Source organism: Epinephelus moara, chromosome 2, assembly GCF_006386435.1.
Source record: "Epinephelus moara isolate mb chromosome 2, YSFRI_EMoa_1.0, whole genome shotgun sequence".
In the NCBI taxonomy this organism is placed as follows: Eukaryota; Metazoa; Chordata; class Actinopteri; order Perciformes; family Serranidae; genus Epinephelus; species Epinephelus moara.
The window spans coordinates 5,674,481-5,698,332 of record NC_065507.1 but is presented as its reverse complement, the minus strand read 5'-3'; the positions used below and the strand labels follow the sequence as shown (position 1 = coordinate 5,698,332).

The following is a 23,852-nucleotide window of genomic DNA, read 5'->3' as shown; positions in this document are numbered from 1 at the left end:
CTGGGTTCTTTGTTTTAACATTTTGGATAAAAAAAATAGGATTATTCGAGTAATTGCTCATTTTCATTGAAGCATGACATCATTAAATACAAATGATTTAAATTGCTCTTAGGGTAAACGAGCTAGAAGCTGTTCAAATAAAGTTTCTATGATGCAGAAACACATGATTCGATGATAATATTCTTCTCATAGCTTTACTAATGTGGTTAAACATTGCTCAGTGTTCAAGGTGGCGGTCAGCTCCAAGCACACACAGTGCCTTTCTGTGTCCAGCGGTGGCCCTTTGTGCAGGGATAAAGCAGATCGTCCATGGGGGGCCCGGGCTCTGTGGGGGCCTGCCACTCACACACGGCTCCGAAATAACTCGAGTAGCGGACTTCCAGCTATGCGTAGTATAGATGTCCTGCCGCTGCCATATACCACGCTGGGTTAATAATAGGAACACGGTTGTCAAGCTATTTCAGAAGGGGGGAGTGTCGGCCTATTCTCATTGGATCCGTTTTATCCGTGAGTATCTCGTGAAGTACGAGTGGGAGGAGAATTTCCAGCAACGGAGGATATCAAAAATAAACCCCCTCGTGTCCAGGGAAGAGCAGAAAGTATAAATACCCCCGATATGTCCAGACTGCAGCGGTGCTGGTGAGTGGTACAACAAGACTTAGCTTGGGTAGGGAATTACAAACGACAACTCAGACAGACTGAAATTAAATACCAGACATACTTTGACCAAGAGTGGCTTCACAGCGCTGGAAAAATCACTTTTAATTTGAAAAGATTTCCATTTCGAGAAGATTCTCCTCCGATTGGAGAAGACGCGCCACTAACCACAGATAAAGGACATACATTGTAATAAATTCTTTAATTTTTTTTACCACATTTGATGCAGTTTCCATTGCAGAAGATGTGTTCCACTGTGTGTTTGGTCTTTTTACTCCTGTGCGTAATGAACGCGGCACTTCCCACTCCATTTGAATCAGAGGATATTGTACCTGTGCGGATAAATGGAAGACTCAGCGGTCGGTTTTGGAAAAGAAGCGAGGAACTGCCTCGATTTACCCTGAGTGCATTTGGCAAGGACTTGACTCTAAACCTTATACCAGATACCAGCTTTATCGCGCCTTCCTTCACCATACAGCGCATCAAAGCCAGAGATGTTGGCGCTTTACGCAGCGCTTCAGGTGCCCAGCCTGCCGCGGATCTCCAGCAGTTCATGAACCAGACAGAGGAGAGTGAAGGGCAGCTCAGGAGCTGCTTTTACTCGGGGAATGTAGATGATGATCAGAGCTCGGTTGTGGCTGTCAGTTTGTGCTCAGGCATCTTTGGCTCCTTCATCACGGAGGGGAAAGAGTATTTAATTGAGCCCAAACATCGCGGCGGCCTGGGGCCAGACTCTGCCGAGCAGCTGCATGTCATCAAGAGGAGGACATTCACCCAAAGCCACGGTGTTCCCCTCCTGTTTGATCACGCGGCGGCGGAGAGCAGAGCGGAGAAGCACAATGGGGAAAGTTTTACGCATGAAGGCAGTGACGCACAGAGGGAACCTCGCCGGAGACGCTTTGTTTCCGCGCCACGGTTCATAGAGACCCTGGTGGTAGCAGACTCAACCATGACCCACTTCTATGGAGATGAAATAAAGGTCAGACACGATGAACTCATTCTTTCCTGCACACACTGTTGATAGGAACCTAAACAAACCTCAGTTTAATTCCTCAGATTAGACTGTCCCATAAACAAACTGCTGCAGACGTCATCGGTTTTTTCCTATTCTCCATCCTGCTTGCAATGATTTTATAGCCTAGACATATAGTGGCAGGGATCTGTTTTTCTGTACTGCTTCATAAAACATGTTTTGGCAGTGAGGGAGCTTGGGAGGAAATCGATGGGCTCCCTGTTTTCCACAGGCTGAGAAAGAGGTCAGGCAACAGAAATGCAAGCAATGCTGAACCACATTCCTGAAGACTTGGTCACGATTTGGCAGCAGAGCCTCAGCATCATCCAGGGAAGATTCACAGGGCTTACATTATCTATTCTATCCTGTCTTTACTCTTCATTATAAAGGCATTTATTGGACCCTGTCAGGCTGTACAGCATACAACAAACACTTGAAATCACCCTCTGTCCTTAATATCAGTCCTGTTTCAATCCAGACCGAAACGAAAGACTTATCTAAAACAAAAGTAGGACAATCCATGATCCTGCTACAATCTGAAGCAGCCAAATTCTAGTCTGTTTGTACTTAACAAGCTCCTCAGCTGCCAAACCCTCTTCCTTATCCCACAGTAAGAGTGTATCTAAAGCCCACTAGGCACCAGGGTCAAGTGATCAAAGGTTAGACTGATAAATCGGGTTTATATTGGATCTTCATCACAGATAGGCTTGTTTCACATATCCTTACCCCTGTTCACCATGAGCAGGGGCGTTTTTAGTGATTCAGAAGTCCCGGGCAAAAATCAACATGTGGCTGTGTGGGAGTGGGAGCGTGCACACGTGGAAAAACTTCTTACACAGAAATATCATCACACCCTAGAAAAGGGGGAATTCAACAAGGCTGATGGAAAAGTTTGATATGCACGTGAAATTAGAAACTGAAGCGTCTAGACCTGCTGTCTATGGAAAGTGCCATGAGATAACGTTTGTTGTGATCTGGCAGCCGCTGTATACATAAAACTGACTTGACTGGAGAACACATCATGATTTACCAGCTCTCCACTAAAACACAACAGCACTGTGGAAAACCTTGCCCATCCCTGCCTCCCACGACACAAACATGGATAGTGATAACAGAAACTATTTGGAGGCAGTTGTACAGTTAGCGAATCCAACTGAATGCTGAATAACAGTGCTTCTGTTTTCCTGAAAATGGTTGCAAGCTCATGATGCAGATACACGTGAGTTGCAGTTTTAAACTCTGATGACAAAAACATGTATAATAGTTACTTAAACTTGAGTGAGTTTTTCTTTGTGATCTTGAAAAGGTCTGTCTGTGTATGTCAACCGAAGTCATGAAATTGCTTTTTGCATTTGCTAGTTATTGGTGTGTGCTGCATAAAGCGTATCAGCTGATTATGGCTTAGAGCAAATACATGGTATTGTCCAGTAAGTAACAAGAAGCTGCAGCACCAGTGAGACAAAATATATATTTGCAGGCATTTAGAAACACTGTGTGTGTTACCATCACATATACCCCATTCCCACCAAAATTAGTGTGCGTATGCAGGTTTTTAAACACGGGTACACCCAATAAAAATAGGCGACAGACTCCTTTCCCATTGCCAGTACACAAGAGCAGTGTACACGGTTCTTTAGCCTTTGCCGTGTCATGTATAATGTAATAGACAGGCAGGAAAACAGGTTAACAAACAGTAGAAAGTAGCATGGAGGCCTGTGAGGTTCTTTTTATATATCTCTCACCTATTCAGTCTCTCTTTCGAACTTGGCGCAGACTCATTTGGATCAATGTTCGAGCGCTGCTTGGACGGAGATGGACGGCATTTTGAGATCTCGTTGGTTAACAGGTTAAAATTAGCACGTTCTCCCCGGTGTTGTGTTTCCATCAACGCCAATTAGAGCTAGAGCCGATAAATACCCGTGATTACTTTGTGAATGCAGATTGTAACCATTCCTATTACATTAAAAAGACAGATGTTAGTGGGTATTAGCGAGTTTTCTGTGCAGTGGGAAAGGGGTTATAGTTTGTCCAGCTCAGAACATATATTGGAAACAACTTGTTGAGAAACTAATATTTGCCGATGAAGTGTTATCCGTTTTTGTTACTCTCAAATATTATAGAATTGGTTGGGCTCTAGTCTGTGAGCGCAGAAACACGAGCATAATATCCATCCTCCACTTTGTCTTTGCACTGTTTAAAACTCTTGAGCAAAGCAGTTAAATTATATAAATGTCCTGTCTCTCCTCCTCCACAGCACTACATTCTGACCCTGATGTCGATGGCGGCCCAGCTTTACAAGCACCCCAGCATAAAGAACTCAGTAAACATGGTGGCGGTGAAGATGTTGGTGGTGGAGGATGAGGAGGTCGGCCCGCAGGTGTCCAGCAACGGAGGTGTGGCTTTGAGGAACTTCTGCTCCTGGCAGCAGATCTTCAACCCACCGAGCCAGAGGCACCCGGAGCACTATGACACTGCCATGCTCTTCACCAGAGAGGTGAGGGCCGAGTACAAAGCTGGTTTAGCTTCTGTGGCAGCTGTAGAATGGTTGTTGAGGTCTCTGCAATAAAACATACCATCATCTACATACATGGTTTTAAACAATTGATGAGAGCCAGTTTCCAGAATTTGAGCATGAAAGTAAATTCTTCCTCTAAAGTCTTAACTCAAGGTCCAGTTATCATCTTACCAGAGCTCTCCTCTGCAGCTCAGTCTTCTTTAGTGGATGGAGTTTGCTCAGTTGTCACAGAGACCCTGGACAATAGACTGAACGAACATTGGAAACAGATAACATAGCTGTCTGTTCACACCTTCCAAAGAGGGGTCAAAGGTCATCGACCAGAGGTCAGTGGACGGTCAGAGAAAGATCAAGAAGTCCATTGGCATCTGACATCAGAGACCATTGTTGAACAAAGACAGAGGTTACCACCACCTCCCTTCCACATACAACCAAATGTGGGAAGGAGGATCAAACAGAGTGCTAACTGACAACTGAGCAAACTTCATCCTCTGAGGAGGAAGAGCTAATACACAGAATCACAATGTTTGCTTACACTTACTTCTGGAATGAAAACCCTGCGTCACATACATAAAATGAAACAGCGCTGAGCAACGTTGCCATATATGGTCAGTTTTTAGCCACCTATAAAGTCCCAACTTTAAAAAATTAATATCAGTTCAAGTGTACACTTTATGTAGAATATATTCATGTTATACTTTGTTGTCAGACAGCTCTTTCAGATGAGGAACTGAGGCCATTACGGCATAGACTCCATTTACAAGAGAGTCATTTTAACGTTATTTCAGAGAACACCGGAAATGCTGGTCTACCGCTGCCTCCATCAGTTAGTGTGTGAGGTAGAGTGGTGAAAATATTCCAAATATTGTCTACACTTAAAATATAGGCAGCTAACATATGTGTTGCTGAGGCCCCTCAACAGCAGTACATTGTTCTGCATCCATTTCACACATCTCCGCATTAAGAATCAGTTTATTCAGTGAATGGACTTTGAGTTTGAATGTTTATTTAAATTTAAGACAGCAGTGGCCCAAGAATTCATCCTTGGGGAACACCATATTTCGTATCTAAGGAGTGGTATCATGGGTTTCATGGGAAAGTTTTAGCTGCAGGAACAGCTGAATGTTCATAATATTTGGTCATAAATTATAAGTTAAAGCTGCACTTTGTTTATTTTTGTGGGTTAAAAGCATGTGTGTAATATTAAATGTATCGCTCACAATGAACCCACCAACAATTATCACCCAGTTCTGAAGTTCCCATCAGCACTTTTTTTTTTTGGTTTTCTGACCTACAGCGTTACGTTTTTGGATCAGTCTCACCGCTTATCAGCAACAAAAAAACCTCAGATAAACTGACTTGTTCGCTGCCTGCCCAGCCCCAAATGACATGCTGATAAAGTTAGCGAACAAGTGGTCAACATACGAAACAGTTTGTAGCTTAAAAAGGCAGATTTATAATTGTGTGTTGGCTCGACGGTGGGGTTTCTGCTAAGTGACATCAAGTTTGATTGATACAAAACATCCCTAAAACACTCAATAAACAAGGATTATTAGTGACAGTTTCTCCACAAAACAACATGCTAACATTATTAGCACAAGCCTATGGCATTTTACATTGTATAAATTAGCCTAGCAGCTAGCAGACTTTTCCTCTTCTCATATGAAGCCAGGGACAACAGCAACATTCAACAAAGATAACGCTACAAAATTCGGCTCCATTACAGCTCACAAGGCTCACTGACAAAACAACTGTCTTATACTACACGTTTTCCAAACAAATACAATATGCTAACGTTATTAGCACAAGCTTATAACATTTTACATTGTATAAATTAGCCAAGCTGGTTAAAGGATAAATCACACACAAGACTTCAAATGTCATTTTGTGGAGGCTTTATTGTCTTCACAATTTACTGAAAATAGAAAATAGCCAGATAATATCCAGCCAATAGCCAGGGTGGTTATAATTCTGGGGTGGTGCACATCAGGCTACGATGTAAGGTACATGTTTATGCAGAGCCTACACCGTAGGAATGGCGTTGATTCAACACAGACGTATAAATCTCACTAAAGCATCAGTATCAGACTCACATTCTTCAGGTTGCCAGACGCAGTTAACAAATTTGCCACAAGAACTTAATAAGACCCACAGTATATTAACCACATGTGATTAATGCAGCTGTAAAACTCCAGTATTAGCAGAGAATATCTGGTATCAGGCTTCACGTCTCAGTGGTTTCAGAAAACACACAGATCATGATAGATTATGATGTGGAGCCTCCCTTCACAGCATGGTTTGGACTGTTTGGTGCAAGAAACAACTCGAATGTTGCGAGTGCTTTACAGGGTATTATTAGAGCGGACAGTCCACTTACCCGTGATAGTGTGGTATATTTTATTCTCCATTCAGAAGGCAGTTACCCAGCGAGGATGAGTCATGAATTAAGCCCTGGTGGAATTCAGTCTCAGGCCAGCTGCGGTACATAGTGTGGTTTCTGAGCAGCAGACTCAACCACACAACAATTACTTGAAACCAAAGTATCTTACAGTAACACAGGTGCATTTGACGGCCAGTGTTTATAGTAGGGCGTCCCAGCTTAAATAAAAAGCCCCCTGCTTTGTGACAGTTACTGTCATATCTTGCTCTTGAGGCAGCCCAGGAGCACATGTGTGAGATCAGAGGAAAACATTGAAACAAAGCGAGCTAAAGGAAAGGAAGCCTCTGTGGCCCTCTGGGTAAATTAAGGATGCTGAAAATGGATCGTTGAGATGGAACAGTTGTAATCTTTTCCAAGCAGGGGGAACAGAGAGCAAACAAACTCTGCTTTATGGATGCTTCGACAGGAAATAAGTCCGTAGGGTTGGAGTTGTGATTGGCTGCTGTATTTGGCTGCCTTCGTCCATCTGGTATGTGCATGTTGACAAGGTGTGAGCAGACAACAGTAGATGAGGAACTTCTTTATGATTACATGTCAATAGCTAAGTGCTTTGGTAACAGACTTGCCATTTATCTGCCTACTGAGTGACGCTAGCATGTAAATCTGACCCTGGATCAGGGAAATGATGGATAGAACATATGGGCTTTTGCAGTCGTGTGTTGGATTTGTTGAGGCGGCTTTCGATCGTGGAAACCATCATTCACGCTAACCCAGTTTGTTTGTTTTTCCATTTCAGCGGAGATATGCTTTGAAATGTAGAGGACGGAAGGCTCCTCGTGGATGAACTAACTTTAGTGCCGCCACAAATCAGCTCTGACATGATTAGGACACTTTAAATGGTCAGCTTGAGTGTGCGGCTGGGGTCTGGGGTTGAAAATGTGCGCCGTGTATCCCGCAGTCAAAGGGCTGCTGCTGGCTGTTGTGAAACTGAAAACCTACCCTCTGTTAGATGTAGTGGAAACATTTTTGTCATGCATTTCTGTGGTCTTATACTGTATGTGTGTTTGTTCCTCTGCGTGCACTATCTGCACACAGCCTACGCTCTGACCCACACATCTTCCTCTGTGTCTGTGTGTCTGCATACATGAGTGACAGATGCTATTGTGGAACAAGGTGTACAAATGCATGCTGAGCTGCGTTCAAATGGCAGCTCTGAGTCCAGATGTGTTTTGAATCACAGAAGGTTCTGCCTTGTGGTTTTTAGGGGGTGAGGCCAGGCCGTAGATGCGTCCGTCTGTGTCCTACACAGCCAGGCGTCTTCCCGAGCAGGGAAAAGATTTCTGATACACCACATTGTTAATTTTACCAGATCATAGCTCTGGACAGCTGCATGCTGGGATATTTATTTGCTTTGTTTTATGACGGAAACACTGAGCAAGATGTTTTTGATTTGTTTCTTGAAAAGTCGCAGAAAAACAACTGGACACAAATAGAAATGGTGAAGGCTCGCCATGCTAGTGATTAATATCACTCGGGGCTGCCTGTACGCTTCATATATTTACTTCTTGACAGAATAATGTCAAATGGTCTCTACTTTTTTAAAAGAAACAGGCCTTATATAGGTTTAAGACAATGTAAGGAGCCAGAACTGCTCAATACTTCACCAACTGTCCATGAAAAGACCTCAACCTGGACTGATTTAAGTGAAACAGTTGAATTGGATCCAATAGAAGTTTGCATTTTCTTCTGTTTCGTGACACTGAAGCTGCGACAAGATCCTCATGGTACGCAGCTCTTGCTCTAGCAGCATATGTCCATGTTGGGTGGCGTGTCACTGCTGGTTTTTGGGATGCCGCTGTGGTTCTACTGGCTCTTGGCGCTTATGAATGGTATGCCACTCATGTTCCACTGGCAGATACCACTCCCCACCAGTACATACTGATTATTATTGACATACTGTATACCACTGGTGATTATGATGTGCTGCTGTGTGTGTGAATTGTTGATGGTGTTAAACGCAGATTCTTAGTAGTAAGTATGTCTGTAGTGTATTGCTGCTGTTCGAATGGCACATGCCTTCCCCACTGGAGGAGTGGATTCTTACTGCCGTATGTCATTGCTGTGGCGACAGTACAACTAAAACATAAATGTCGGCTGTGTGCTATTCCAGGACTTCATGGGATTTTTTGGGATTGTTGCAGCCTGAAATGTCTGATTTCACAGCAGCTTTTCAAAAAATTGCTTTGCATGTTGCAACTTTTTTAGGTGATTTTTGGCTACAGAATCGTGGGTGCAAGTCAAATCTGCAACTGTATAATACATTGAAAATCAGGGGCAACCTGTCACAGTGGCTGTGACAACATACCACAGTTCCTAGGCCACTTAGTTTGTGAGTAGTCTCGGTTTTGACTCGTGTTTCTGTTCCTTTCTTGGAAGTCCACAGTAGGCCTACTCACATGAGGCAGAGAAAAAGTTTAACGAGAATCCTAAAAAGAAAAACAAAACGGCGGGCCAAGTCAAAAGTACATCTTGTACGGTCCACTACTGACCCACTATCTTTTCTCTATATATTCCCATCTATTAACTGTTATTATACTGTACGTCTTTTATGCACGATGTTCTCTTTTTGTCATGCACACTAAACTGCCTTACAGCACCACACCTTGCGTTAATAACTTGTGCCTGTACTCTAACACAGAAAAAATAAAGTTAATATGAACATAACCTCAGTATAGTCCACGACTGTACACTATTCAAAATACACAAAGATTGCTGTCTAAACTAAAATATCATCAGAAACTATATGATATGTCATATCAACACAGACATTTTCACTAAATAAAAATATGTGCTTTAAGTGGCTCTCACACTTGTTCCAGTGGGAATCAAGCCGTACTGTTTTGAGTTTGTGATTTACACTGCACTAACGTTACCACTACCCAGCATATTTAATCTAACTCACCTTGAGTCTTTCAGCACGTGCAATATATGTTGATGCAACAGCCTCTGTCATGGTGATTCATCTTGCCTGTTGTCCACATGTTTCATCCCTCTAGTTGTGTTTTGCAGTAGAAAAGTGTTTGTCAGTCGATGACTTTCATCTGTGTTCCATCACAGAGTTGTATGTGGTGTAAAACACAGTCCCTCCAGGATGTTGCAGTGTTGCGATCACATCGCAAATTCACAGCAACAGTTCCTGTGAATTCTGCCCGATCTTGCAGTTTTGTCCAGCCACTGTAACTTTACTGCAAATTTGACCATTTGAATGGGTAAAATCTCATTTCACTGTACAGCTGCGTTCAATGTATTGACAAGCTCTGCGTCTTTCTCTCTGTTTATCATGAGGCTACTGCTGCAGGACCTGAGCTCTGTGACTGGAATCACACACACACACACACACAGTGACAGGGCTAACTGCTAGCATCACAAAGCTAACGTCATACCCAGCGGTCATTGATATGCTCCAAATCTGAGGCAGCATCACAACTATTTTTGCAATTTTTACTTCTCCACATAAAAAAACAAAACAAAAAAAAAACATGCATTGCAATTTTTAAGAAAAGCTGCTTTGAAATCAGACATTTCGGGCTGCAACAATCCCAAAACGCAAAATCCTGGTGTAACTGGAAACAGTCTACCCCCACTTTCGTGCAGAACATCAGGGAATCGCCTTTTATGGTCTTTGGTAATTATTTCTGTGGTTAAATGTGAAACATTTGTGTTGCACAAACCTGCATCTTCACAACCAGAAACAAGTTTTGGGTTTGGAGACGTTGGTGGGGTCTGCTATGATTGGTGGGACTCACAGGAAACTGGTCAAACTTTGTTCAAGGCTGAGGCTAATATACTATAGCAACACATTGCTGACAGGGGAAAACTATTATAATCTGCAGTGATACACCAAAAGTATATATATATACGGATATTTGGTGAAACAAAAATGCTTGTAATTCTTGGAATTTCCTGGCATTGAAGTAGTCACAATTATGATTTTGAAGATCCACTATTGTAAACTAACAAACAAAATCTCATCATCATCATCATCATCATCATCGTGACCTTAGTACTCTGGTTTCATTGTTTCTGTTTTTGTTTGTATTGCAGGACATCTGCGGACAGAAGAGCTGCGACACGCTGGGTGTGGCTGACGTCGGGACGATGTGCGATCCCAAAAGAAGCTGCTCTGTTATTGAGGATAACGGCCTGCAAGCTGCCTTCACAGCTGCACACGAGCTGGGTTAGCTCACATTTGTCGTCACATTGTTGATGTGGGCGTAGGATTTATGAAAAGCATGTTTAAAATGTGAGTTCTGTAATGTGTGGCATTTAAGCCTTTTGTCATTGCATCCTCTCCACACCGCAGGTCATGTGCTGAGTATGCCTCATGACGACTCCAAGACCTGCGAGAGGCTGTTTGGAGATCTGGGAGGACATTACCTGATGGCGCCGCTGTTTGTCAGCCTCAACAAGACTGTGCCCTGGTCTCCCTGCAGCGCTCTCTACATCACCGAGTTCTTTGACAACGGACATGGTAGGAAAAACTTCACGTTGTCGCCCCAGCGTGTTAAGAATTACACACTGAGTAGATCAGAAGCTACGCTGCTCTGTAGAGACCTTCTGCCAACATGGACGTCTGCCACGACACTGTGGCTCTGTTATTAGGGCCGATTCAGAGATGAATAAAACATACTGTTATTCCTCTCGTGCTCTAACTATGGCTTTCCTGCTTAAACATGTCACTGCCTTCAAATTATGGGTTGTAGGGAAAGTTTATCTTGCCCTAGATTTCCACATCTTCTCTTTCCACATCCTCCTCTCCTCACTCTCTCCCTCTCTGGTTCTTTCTCTCTTCGTCCCGCCTCCCCCCCTCCTCATCTCAGGTTGTGCATCTTGTGTTGTTTGTATCCTTACTAGACCTAACAGTGAACCCACTTTTCCACTGAGTCATACAATGGACTTCTTCCTGTTCCTTACCTTCCTCAGCCAAAAGCAACAGCTGGTGTCAGCAAAATATGTTCTTTATCAGTGTGAAAAAAAAAAACGCGCGAGGCTGAGAATGTTCATGCCGAACTGCGGACGTCATTGACAACTCCAGACAGAGAGCTTATTGAATGTAATAAAGAATCATTAGAGTACAATGAATAAATTCTGATTTGGAGTAGCTGTCAAATGTCCAGATTCAGAGCGCTCGGCTGCCTGTAAAAGCGCACAGCGTTAGTTAAATCTAAATTATTCATTTTTATAGTCAGGACACAACTTGCCCTGAATATTTTCCCACTGTTGTCATGCCACACACAAAGAGCAACACATTTACAATTGTCGCAGCGTCCACAGTCTCCATAAACCACAATATAATCACTCTCATACAGTGTTGCTTTGTGTTGTAACCACAGGGGACTGCCTGCTGGATGTCCCAGAGAGCACCATTCCGTTACCCAGAGAGCTGCCAGGCACCAAGTACAGCCTGGACCAGCAGTGCCAGCAGATGTTTGGAGAGGAGTTTGTCCATTGCCCCAACTCCTCCGACACGGATACTTGCAGCCAGCTGTGGTGTCAGGAGGATGGGACGCAGCAGTGCTCCACCAAGAACGGCAGCTTGCCCTGGGCTGACGGCACCCCGTGTAACTTCAACAGGACCTGCCTCCACGGAGAGTGCATGCCGACTCAGGAGGTGATGCAGCCACTGGTAAGACTGCTTCTCTATTTATGCGTCATTAAAGCAAGACTCTATAACTTTTAAAGACAAATTTCCACATTTTTCTCCTTGAAAAGGGAAAAGTTGAATCATTAAGTAGTGATGAAACACATGCTTGCTCAACACACTCGGGTTTCGCTGCTACAGCTTTAGTTGGTGTGGTCTGACTAGTAGCTTCGGGTGACTCATGTTAGAAAACTCTACTATGTTACTGACATTACTGAGTCATTTTGCTGATTCTGAAACTCTTTTTCTTTTTACATCTGTCATACTATAGTTTAGCATTTAGCATTATCCCGTAAAGCCCCTTTTCCATTGCACAAAAAAAAAACACCAGCACCCGCCAACATCCAGCTTTTTAATGTACTGGGAAAGATTACAATTGGCATTCAGACTCGGGTCAAATGACTCTGCAGTAGTCACAGGTATTTATCGGCACCAGCCCCCACAAAATGCCATCCGTCTCCGTCCAAGTAGTGCTTCGACAGTGATTCAAATTAATCTGTAGGAGTGTGAAAGAGAGACTGAATAGGTAAGACGTATACAAAAAAAACCATCAGCCCCTTTTCCACCAACATTTCCAGGAACTTTTATTACCAGGAATTGATTTACCTGGGTGAAAGAATTCCTGGTAATCTGTGTGGTTTGTGTTTCCACCGCACCTCAAAGTTCCGGAGAATTTATTCAAATCAGGCTGATGACGTAGATGATTCAGCGTGTGTCCTGTATTTGGCTCCGCATGCTTATTGGCTGGTTACATGCTGGTGTGAGTTTTAAGTTTATTTACTTTATTAATCCCCCTGAGGAGAAATTCACTGTTTTCACTCTTGCTTGTCAATTACACACAGGTCTGAAAGACACACACATGCACAAACAGGACCTATACATGCACAAAGTGGAGAGATGTCAGAGTGAGGGGGCTGCCAATAGAGATAGGAGGTGTGTTTGTCTCAGCCAGCAGCTAAGTTTAAACGTATTTTAAGATGAGTGTCAAACTAAGTTAGTCTACATACAGACAGCTGTCATTTGAGCTTATTAGGAACAATTCGCTATCAGCTGAACTAGCGTGCTGTCCTTGTGTAAGACATAACGTTAGTGTCGGTGGATGAGAGACTGTGGACGGAGCATATTGAATATCGCTGTCTACATGTTTACACGTTCATGCTGCTGAACACATGTATTGATAAACTACTGGCTTCTTACTCGCCAAGGGTTAATGTCACTTACAGTAACGAGTGTAGGTGCTGTCAAACTCGAGTCATTTTGGAGTTATCTTCACTTTGTTTCGACACAAAAGAACTTAGCGCTTATCAATACTACAGTATAATTTAGCCCCGGGGCTAATTTAGTACCGGGTTTCGGTACCCATCCTTAAAGGGATAGTGCACCCAAAAATGAAAATTCAGCCATTATCTACTCACCCATATGCCGAGGGAGGCTCAGGTGAAGTTTTAGAGTCCTCACAACACTTGCGGAGATCCAAGGGGAGAGGGGGTAGCAACACAACTCCACCTAATGGAGGCTGACGGCGCTATCCCTTTAATCAAAACACAAACGATGTGAAGCTTTTAAAAACGAAATAAGCCACAATGATACAAAAGTGCGGAACGCTGCAAGTGTGTGTTCCACCAATCAGCGTTCGTCAGCACACAGCCCGGCCCCTCAAGAATCCCGGGTAATCTGAAAAGTCCTACCCCCCTACTAGGTACTTTTTTCAGGGAAAGTTTGGGGGTGAGGGAAAGTTTTTTCCCCGGGTAATTTCGGTGGAAACACGCCGAGGTTTTTCAAAATCCTGGGTAAATGATAAAAGTTCCTGCGGTGGAAAAGGGGCAATCAATATTGATTACTACCCTGTTTTCCAGCCTGTCCGCGATGTCAAACATGACACACCCAAAAAAAAATCACACACAGAAAGGTCATCTGTTGCAGAGTCGTGCACACAGCTCTGGTTATCTGGCAATGGGAAAGGAGTCGATAGCGTATTTATAGCAGGTTTGTGTTTTAAAAAACGTTGGTGTATGTATCAATTGTGGATACAGTGGCTGCCGTTAAGGAAAAGCTACATAGTCTTGCTTTAGTACTGCACTTATTAATATGTTCATCATGGCTTGAATATCACCTGATTTTAAACCACTTTGCATTTTTAGCATCTTTCTGAGTAAAAGCTATAAATCTTTCATATGATATTTTAACATCTCATGTTTGCTTTAAACACAGTTTACACACAAACTATGTGCTTTAACAATATGATTAATAGCCGGAAAGTGCCTTGTGCTTCCTCCTTGCTTCATGGCGTGGCTCTACTGCAGTCCACTTGAGATGACAAGGAACACTGTGATTGGCTTGTAGACGTCCCATCAAATAAATCTGTGTTTTGGTGGATTCGGACGACATCAGTGGCTGTCGGCTGTCGGGCATTTTTGTAAAGAGCTGACCTCATAGACCTTGACAGGATGTAATGTGACAGTTAACTGTGTACTTCTTGTTGCACGTTTCATGCTGACGATGTTGCTGAGAATTGCCCGGAGGTTTCGATGACTGCTCGTCTACTCAGGAATAGAGTAATCAAGTCGGTAGTTGTAAAACGTTCGCCTCAGCAACTTTGAAACAATCTGTCTCAGCAGATTTCCATCGTTTTTTATTTTCACTGTGAGTAATGTATTCCTGAAAATTTCAGAATGATATTTATATCCCCAGTTAACTTCTCATCCATCAGCTGTGCATGCGCTGATTTGCCTGCTGGGAAACTTTTTTTTTTCTTGATCAAAAATATAAGATTTTGAGTGCTGAAGTTTATTCTTAAAACAGTAGTTGAAGATTGTGTGATTCTGATCAAAAGCTCCACAGCAGCTCCTGCGTGACCCTGCAGGTGCGGTTGTTCTGTAAACAGCTGTTTTAAAGGTCAAAAATAAACTTCAGATTGAATTTTTCAGCCAAATTGGACATGAAGTCTAATAAAGGCTCAGCAAAAAATGGAAATTTAAACAACTAAAATTCTACAGCAAGTGGGCAAACTCAGTTGAACATAGTGTGATATAACTGAGAGCTCTAGAACAGCTGCCATTGGATGTTTGATTCAGATCTTTTTATAAACAGCCCAACACAAAATTTCCATTTGAAATCTGCTGATATAGGAAAAAGCTTCCACGGTATCCTGCAAAGGGAAGTCGGCGATATTACACTTTGTCAGTGTTGCAGCTGTGGGCAGTTTAACGTAGGAATACATGAATGAATCGTACAGGCTACTGTAAAAGTATGGATTACAGCATTGTTGGAATTTGGTGAGTTTAAATCCAGCTGCTTCATCATGCCTGTTTATATTTCCTTAAAGACCATTTATACATCTCAGTGTTTCATTTTAGCTTGGTTGCCTTGATATCTTCTCCTTGTGTTATGATCACACATCTGTTTATGAAGCCAGACGTGCTGGCAGTTGGGACGTTAGCTGGTCCAAACTCATAAAACTTCTGGAAAAGACACTAATGCTAGCAAACACACACACACACACACACACACACACTCTCAGCCGTGCCGTACAAAGCTGCAGCATGGCAGGTTCCACTAGTGGTGAGTGACACATGTGGCAGGAATGTGGGTAGAGGCAGACAGCGGGCGCGTGCCGAACTTCAACACAGATTTAGCCTGGAGTATCGGCGCGCCAACACACTGTGCGGCCTCAAACCCAGAGGCCCAGACTGCGGTTTAGGCTACACAGCTGAGATTGCCTTTGGCACTGAGCTCTAACCAGCTACTCTGACTGCTCTTTTTCCTCTCTTTCCTCGCTGTGTTTTACCACAGGTGGTTGTGGACGGCGGCTGGAGCTTGTGGGGGCCGTGGCAGCAGTGCTCCAGAACATGTGGAGGTGGGGTGGAGTTCTCCTACAGGGAGTGCACTAACCCTGTGCCTCAGAATGGAGGGAAGTACTGCGAGGGACAGAGGGTCCAGTACCAGTCCTGCAACACGCAGCCCTGCGACAACAACGACGGTGAGAATGAGCGCTGTGCAGGTTTAACAAATCAATAAATAAATAATTTGAATTTAAATAAATCAGTCGTCATGCATTCCTGTGCAGAATCTCACCAGTCATTACAATCAATTTACGTCCTTCCTGTTGACAGCTGGTGCCATATTAATTACTTAATTATCAATAGTTTATCAGGGCTGAAACCCTGTTGTTTTTGCTTTGACTTCATTTTTTTTGCTACAGAAATGTTTTTGCAATTTCCCTTGAGACGTTGCGTCATAGACACATGAAATTTTCACCAGTGATTGGAAGTTGTGCGCTAATGCTTTGGCCAGATGGGGGCGCTGTAATTAAGGCCCAAAAATTAAATTTTTTAAAGGCCACGCCTCTCACACCATAAGTCCGACTGACTTGAAATTTGATACACAAGTGCAGCTCAGTGTGCTCTACTGAAAACAACAGGAACTATCAAGGCCTTACAGAAAATTTTCCGTCATTTTTAATTTTTTGGAAAACACAGTTTTGACATCCTCTCGTATATCATAGGTCCAATTTGTCCCAAATTTTCTGCGACTCGTTATTGGACAAAGCTAATCAAAAACTTTAAAAGGCTTAATGATATCTCGTTGCATTCTGAAGATAATGACCAATGAACTTTATGGCTCCGCACATAAATCAAACTAACTGCACAACTGTTGAGCAAATCATCGCAAAACTTGCAGGATATGTCTAAAGACGAACCAGCAACGTATCCTAAAGTTTCATTACCATCGGCTGCTGCGGGGCACCAAAACTGCAAAAAGCAAAGTGGCACAACACAAATCAGACTATAAATCAGAAATTGTCTATCCAATCATTACAAAACTCGCAGTGTGGGTTAAAATCCAGTGTTGAACCACGTCTGTAAAATACTTTGGAATCGATCAATAGGGGGCGCTACCAGTTCCAAACAACTGCAATGACCTTTTGCAAAAATTCGGCCATAAATCAGTGACACTTTGTCCAAGCATCTCTAGACTTGGCGGATATTTTTAACTGAGCCACTGAAGCATGTCCCCAAAAGCTTTCTGCAGTTCAACAATAGGAAGTGACAGTGTCGCCAAAACCAGTGCGGCCCAGCACAGATTTGGACGTAAATGAATGAGCATCTGTTCGATCGTCATAAAAGCTGTTGGTTATTTTTAATGCAGGCATCCTCAACTGTTAAAGCTCTTGATCCTACCCAGCTTTCAAGTTTTAAAGGTCCGTGCTGGCTTGAACCCCGGAATTGCCACTTGCGGTTATATTTGATTTGTTATTTTTTACACTTAAGCACTTTAATACTTGTGTTGAACAAATATATGTTTTATTTTTGAGTCTTTATTTTGTACATTTCTTTTTATCAGTCTCATTTTTGTGGTTGTTCTGCTCTGCTCTTTATTGAGCACTAGCTTTTTGTTTTTTAGTACATGTTGCCTTTAGAGTTTGCCACCCTGCATTTTACTGCACGTATTGCAACAAAATAAAGCTCCTGAATTTAAATTGAAATGAATTTCATGATAATTACATAATCAAACTGCTCATTTTTTCTATAAAATCATAGGTGGCACTCTGAGGTAATGTTTGGTGGGTTTTTTTCCACATTTTATTTATGATTTTTTTGTTCCTTTTTACAATAGGAAAAAACAAAGATGAACAAATAGACATGACAGAGTGTAATAAAATAAAACAAACTCAAGCTCACAGAAACAGTGCACAAATGCACGTCAGTCCATACCATGACTGAAATGTTTTGGTAGGGCAGCTTCATTTAGTGGATTTACTTTAGGGATAATTAGATTTCCAAGAGTTGACCTGCGTGTATTGTTCACTAAGCTTGACTCCATTTTTTTTTTTCCTTAGGAAAGAGTTTCAGAGAGGAGCAGTGTGAGAAGTACAACAGCCCCAACTACCTGGACTACAACGGTAACATGAAACAGTGGATCCCAAAGTACGCTGGTGTTTCTCCCAGAGACAGATGTAAGCTGTTCTGCAGGGCCAGGGGCAGCAGTGAATTCAAAGTGTTTGAATCCAAGGTACAGTATTATATACACACAGCTCGCACACAGCCACTTGCCAACGTATTGCATTCACATTTCAGCTAACATGTCCCATTACTGATCTGATGTTTTCTGATCGAAGTGAATGTTTCTTCAAACAGAAGTTTGTGTTATATTTAAATACAGAACACAATTGTACCCCTACATATTTCATCTTTGAGTATCAGAGTTTGTCAGTATTGCAGTGACAAATAATCTTGCATGACACATTCAATTAATGTTAGCATGGAGAATAACTTGCATTAATCACTGAGTACCACTGAGTTACTTTCATAGGAATGAACGTGGCCCCGCCTCCAATGCTGTATCGACTTCTCTTTATACATCCATGATTACAACACACACAGAGGACAGACATTTGCTGCTTTATCAGTGCTATGAATGTTGCATACAGAACCTTTCAAAAATCCACAAGATGCAGGTAAATGTGCTGCTTCTGATAAAAGAATCTACAAACCTACTTGTTGTGTCCCAGCAGGTGATCGATGGTACGACCTGTGGCCCTGACACCACGTCGGTGTGTGTCCAAGGCCAGTGTGTGAAGGCGGGCTGCGACCAGGTGATTGGATCCAACAAGAGAGTGGACAAGTGTGGAGTGTGTGGAGGAAGTGGGCTCACGTGTAGAAAGATCACAGGCTCCTACAACAAAGCAACGTAAGTGCTCCAAAATAATCCCTGACATATGAAAATGATAAAATAGTAACTACTACATGTAGTTCAGAGTCTTTAATATGTATTTATGCATTTCTTGTATTAAATTTGCAGAGTGAATTCAGCTGTAACACAAGTCCAGGGGCATAGTTGGGCCTAAATCTGAACATTCTCTAATCTGATGAGGGATTGTAGCATGGAAAATCCTTGCTTCCTTTCACTTATCTCGATGGCTTGGTTTTGAGGCAATGAAAACCGTTATCTTGACCAGACATGGCAAAACACTGGTTCTAGATAATTCTATTTGTACATGAGTTAGAAATGCATGACCAAAGAGGTTTCGTTCAGTCAGTGGACTTTCAGTTGGGATGGATATCTCACTTAGACTCACTAATTAACATTTCCAACATCAGATAAACCTTGCCCAAGGAATCTTTGACATGTAGCCTGCCAAGGGCAGAGGATTTAACCAACAACTTCCAATTGGTAGACGACTGCTCCATGTCCTAAGCCACAGCGACCCAAACAGATATTTGTATTTGTATGTAATATATATGGATATACATGTGTGTTGGGGTATATATGCTTCTTGACCTGAGGTAGATAACAAGATTGATACCCCTTCATAGCTGTCAGTTCAATCGAAGCCCAGTACAGATCTCTAATTCATCTCCAGCTACTTCCAAGGTGCATGAAAAAAGGAAAAATGTCTTAAGAGCTAAAACCTCAGCAACAAACTCCAGCGCGTTAAATATAAACCAGCAACCAGCAGCCAGTTTTTGAGCATTTGAGAGCGTTAGGCTAGCTTCCTTCCTCCAATTTACACAACAGACTGACTTCAGAGGGCTAGCGGTGATGAAGGCCCCCTGTTGCATCACCTGACGTCTCTGGGTCTAGGCCAAAAAGTTGCACATAAACACCCCGCAAAGACTACAGCCGATGGCCAATCAGCACGTATTTTTTGCACCTGCCTGAGAAGAAATAACTGTCCATACCAGCAGATGGCAGTAGTCTATCATTTTCATTCAAAAAGGGAAGTTGGAAGACCATTTTAATGCTAGTTAGCCAGTTAGCACATTAACAACACAATCCAGTGTTGAACGAACAGAGCATATTTACTGTGCACCAGTGAACAATAACACAAATCATCAGGAGACATTTCTGCTAAAGGCTCAGTGGCTAAAGAAAAATAATCTTACCTTGTGTAACAAGTTTATTTTGGTCTGACTCTCGTTTAATTTTGGCTGTTTGTTTACTTTCCTCACTTCCATTTCTCTTCTTGTGCAATGAGCTGAACTGCCAGTCAGAGTGATTTCACTCACCGACACGCTTTTGTCGCCGACACTAATTCAGCATGCTGAATTGGCCAAAAAAAAGCCACCAGGGGCGAAAGAGGGGCAGCGGTGCAGGACACACCGCAGCCACAAGGGCCATGGACGCTCACTGACAGCCCAACATTGACCGATGGCCAACCGTTGGCTTGATGTGTCGGAGCCTTCACACTTACTTAACTTGTCATCTGACTCCTGGGAAGAGAGCATATAGGCGTACAACACCCAAATTGTTGAACTATGTCATAAAAAAAGTGTGTTATATATCTAAATCCAGTTCTTTGTTTCCTCTTCCAGCTATGGATACAGCGACATTGTCACAATTCCTGTTGGTGCTACCAACATTGACATCAAACAGCGGAGCCACAAAGGAATCAAACATGATGGGAACTACCTGGCTATAAAGAAGGAGGGTGGCGGCTACATACTCAATGGGAACTTCTCTGTATCCACGGTGGAGCAGGACATTCCTGTGCTGGGTGCAGTGCTAAAGTACAGCGGCTCCTCCACCACACTGGAGAGGATCCAGAGCTTCAGGCAGCTGAAGGAGGCCATCACTATACAACTCCTTGCCACTGCGGGAGACGCCAACCCTCCCAAGGTCAAATATACCTTTTTCATCCCTAGAGATGTGACCTTCAACAAATCCAAGGAAAAGAAGGGCTCGTCATTGTCTTCGCATGTGATCCATCCATTCGGTGTGCCTGACTGGGTGCTTGGGGAGTGGTCTGAGTGCTCCAAGAGCTGCGGCTCCGGATGGTCCAGGAGGAACGTTGAATGCCGAGACGACGCGGGCTTCCTCTCCAGCCAGTGCGACAAAGACCTGAAGCCCGTAGACATCAGGCCTTGCGGGGATCTGCCATGCCCCATATGGCAGATGGGACCTTGGTCCGTCTGCTCGCGAACTTGTGGTCAGGGAGAGCGCCGCCGCAGCGTCTTCTGCATAGACTACACTGGGAAGACTGTTGAGCCAGAGAAGTGCGATCCGAAAAAAATCCCAGAGCCAGTCTCCGGAGAATGCCTCAACCAAGAGTGCTTATGAAGAACATGAGTATAGTGAACTTTCCCTTTTTGGTCTGACTGCACTTAGCAAACATGGATGGATTACAGAACGGGCACATTGGGCACAGGCCTAGGGACCCAACAGGGCAGGGGCAGAGACACAATATAACCACCAAGAGACATATAACCACACTGACATTAAATGACTACAAAGAGACACATAACGACTACAAACGAATGCATAACAACTACAAAGAACATCTCTACTTTATTTTTGTGTCTCTGAGATTCTGAGAGTTCTGGTCCAGCTGTAAAAGTAAAGTTTTTGTGTCTCTTTCAGTCTGGAGGTCTTGTTTCTATGTAGGAGGGGTGGGGGGACCTTTTACATGTCTGTGCCCAGGGGCCCATTGCCTCATAATCCGTCCATGCTACCAACTGGTCACATCAAGTCACATCAGGGGCATTTGCCTGAATATTGTTTGGTCTTCTTTTGTTGACATTTGACAACCACTATAGAGATTTGTAACGGTGGAAATCTACCTCAGAATGTACATGTGATGCTATGTATAGATACGAGATGAAGGTGCTGTGTGTACGTTTTCTCCAGAAAGAGAAGTTCTCGCCCCACTTAAAGCAGAAACTAACTTTTTGGATGAAGTCTGGTACAATCTGCACTGTGTCTTGCTAAGTTAGGTATCATTTAAAGTGGGGCTGGGACAAAGGCATTAAATCTGCTGTCAGACACCAGCACAGTGTAAATATACCTCCTATTGTCCTCCACAGAACTCAGACCCCTATAAAACTCTGATCGAGCCATTTACTGCTTATTGAGGTAGATACATATGATTGGTGCATTGGAATTGTAAAGGGATGGGTCAGATTTTTTGAAGCAGAGTTGTATGGGGTACTTATCTATGGACAGTATGTTACATACAGTAGATGTGAGTTGACATGCCCCCAGTGTGGAGAAGCAGGCTGGTGTCGAACATGGAAACTAGGCCTACTGCTGTGGATGGGAGCAGCAGCAAAACACACTTTAACCACCTTTAAGAGGCGTACCTAAAGAAATCTGTACCATTTAGAATAACAAAAAACAAGTGGTAAATAAGGAACTGATGACGAACGACTGAGTTACTATTAGTTCATGGTCAGTTCTTGACGAACTCCCAGTCAAATGTCAAACACAAGCTAATCATCAGTTAATAATTGGTTAATCGGTTTTTGTGTACCTTATTGTTAAGTGTTACCAAAAAAACAATATTTAGAATATTGCCACTGCTTTACTTTAATGTCAGACTCCATTGAGAAAAACACTGATTTAAGATTACTGAACACACGAGCTGCTGGTCTACTGCCGCCTCGCACAGTTTTTGTTTTTTTGTTATTCTGTGACTTTAGCATTTTAAGAGGTTAGTTTGGATTCACCAAAGTATTAACTAACTGATCAAAGCAGGAATAGATGAGCAGCTCCTGTGTTCAACAAGCTAAATTTACTGTTTTTGTCAATGGAGTCTGGTGGCTTCGACTGATAATGATTTTACTAGGTGGGACTTTTTTAGGTAGCTAAAATGTGTTTTTTTTTTTTGCTACCCCCACCCACAGCGGTACATTGTTTAGCTTCCATGTCGGACTCAAGCCTGCCTCTCCAAACAGGGGGTGTGCCGACTCACATCTACTGTCTGTAGCACACTGACTATCCATGAGTGCCCCATACAGCCCCAATTCAAAAACTATTCCTTTAAGCCTCTGGGAAATGTGCTCCTGTTTGATTGCTTCTCTTTTCTACACAAAATGTGTTGTGATAAATGATTGTGATAAAGCTGTCGTGTTTTTACCTTGAAAATCTGCATTGTTGAACTGAAGGAAAACCCATTCAGTGACACTAAATCTGACCTTACAGCCTACATCAGAACAGATTGTTTCAATGCTGAACTAGACTTTAGAATTAATAGACGTCGATAAAGTTTGAGTTTACACGGTGTGTAAAATGAATTAGCGTAGATAATGATTGGTCCTTCATGACCAGAGAAACAGAGAGAGAATATTCCTCTGCCCTGTAGTTAAATTTAAGCCTTTCCCCAGGTGCTGTTGAGAGGAACAACGGTACAAACAACCTGAAATGCAACAAATGTTTATTTGGAGGAATTATTACTAACTTAAGTGATAAGCATACTATCTATCATGTATATGAAAAATAACAATTTTATTATTTTCCAGACTTTTATTTGTTAATGCATCATATGCAAATGCTCACAGTTGTTTTCAGACTCTTGTATGTATATTTGATTTCTTCATTCCTGTTGTTAATTTACATTATGTTATAAAACAAAAGAGATGGAGCATTAGGCCGATATACCTTCAGTGAAGGACCATACTATTTTATTATTACAGCTTCCTTTTTAAGCTATTTATTTTTGTAAAATTTTTACCTTGGACATGTAATTAACATGGCAGATGCTGCTGTCTTTGAGATTTTTGTCTATAAAATGGTCAAATAAACACATTTATGTCAATACATAATTCTCTTTTTCCTGTAGTTTATCCTCCATGACAGCCAAAAGGAAACT

General features: G+C 42.6%; 1 protein-coding gene across 3 annotated transcripts; it reads left to right on the top strand.

Annotated features, from left to right (window-relative positions):
- Positions 1 to 316: 316 nt before the first annotated feature.
- On the top strand, positions 317 to 23,805 carry LOC126397822 (A disintegrin and metalloproteinase with thrombospondin motifs 8-like). 3 transcript variants are annotated; one of them, XR_007570718.1, is made up of 10 exons: positions 317 to 1,636; positions 3,924 to 4,163; positions 10,669 to 10,801; positions 10,928 to 11,095; positions 11,958 to 12,250; positions 16,058 to 16,244; positions 18,105 to 18,277; positions 18,777 to 18,955; positions 20,581 to 22,575; positions 22,609 to 23,805. XR_007570718.1 is itself a non-coding variant. In XM_050056807.1 (9 exons), the coding sequence occupies exons 1-9, from the start codon at positions 881 to 883 to the stop codon at positions 21,323 to 21,325; spliced, it is 2,874 nt and encodes a 957-aa protein (XP_049912764.1). In that variant the 5' UTR covers positions 317 to 880; the 3' UTR covers positions 21,326 to 23,805. The 3 variants fall into 3 exon arrangements, 2 of the variants coding, with proteins under 2 accessions (XP_049912764.1, XP_049912775.1); XM_050056807.1 differs by having other exon boundaries at positions 20,581 to 23,805; XM_050056818.1 differs by having other exon boundaries at positions 320 to 1,636; positions 18,780 to 18,955; positions 20,581 to 23,805.
- Positions 23,806 to 23,852: the final 47 nt, after the last annotated feature.

Excerpts from the sequence above, each read along its gene's own strand:
- LOC126397822 (XM_050056807.1), top strand. The coding sequence starts at position 881 with ATGCAGTTTCCATTGCAGAAGATGTGTTCCACTGTGTGTTTGGTCTTT. Across the intron at positions 1,637-3,923 it reads TCTATGGAGATGAAATAAAG|CACTACATTCTGACCCTGAT; the intron begins GTCAGACACGAT and ends CCTCCTCCACAG. Across the intron at positions 11,096-11,957 it reads GTTCTTTGACAACGGACATG|GGGACTGCCTGCTGGATGTC; the intron begins GTAGGAAAAACT and ends TTGTAACCACAG.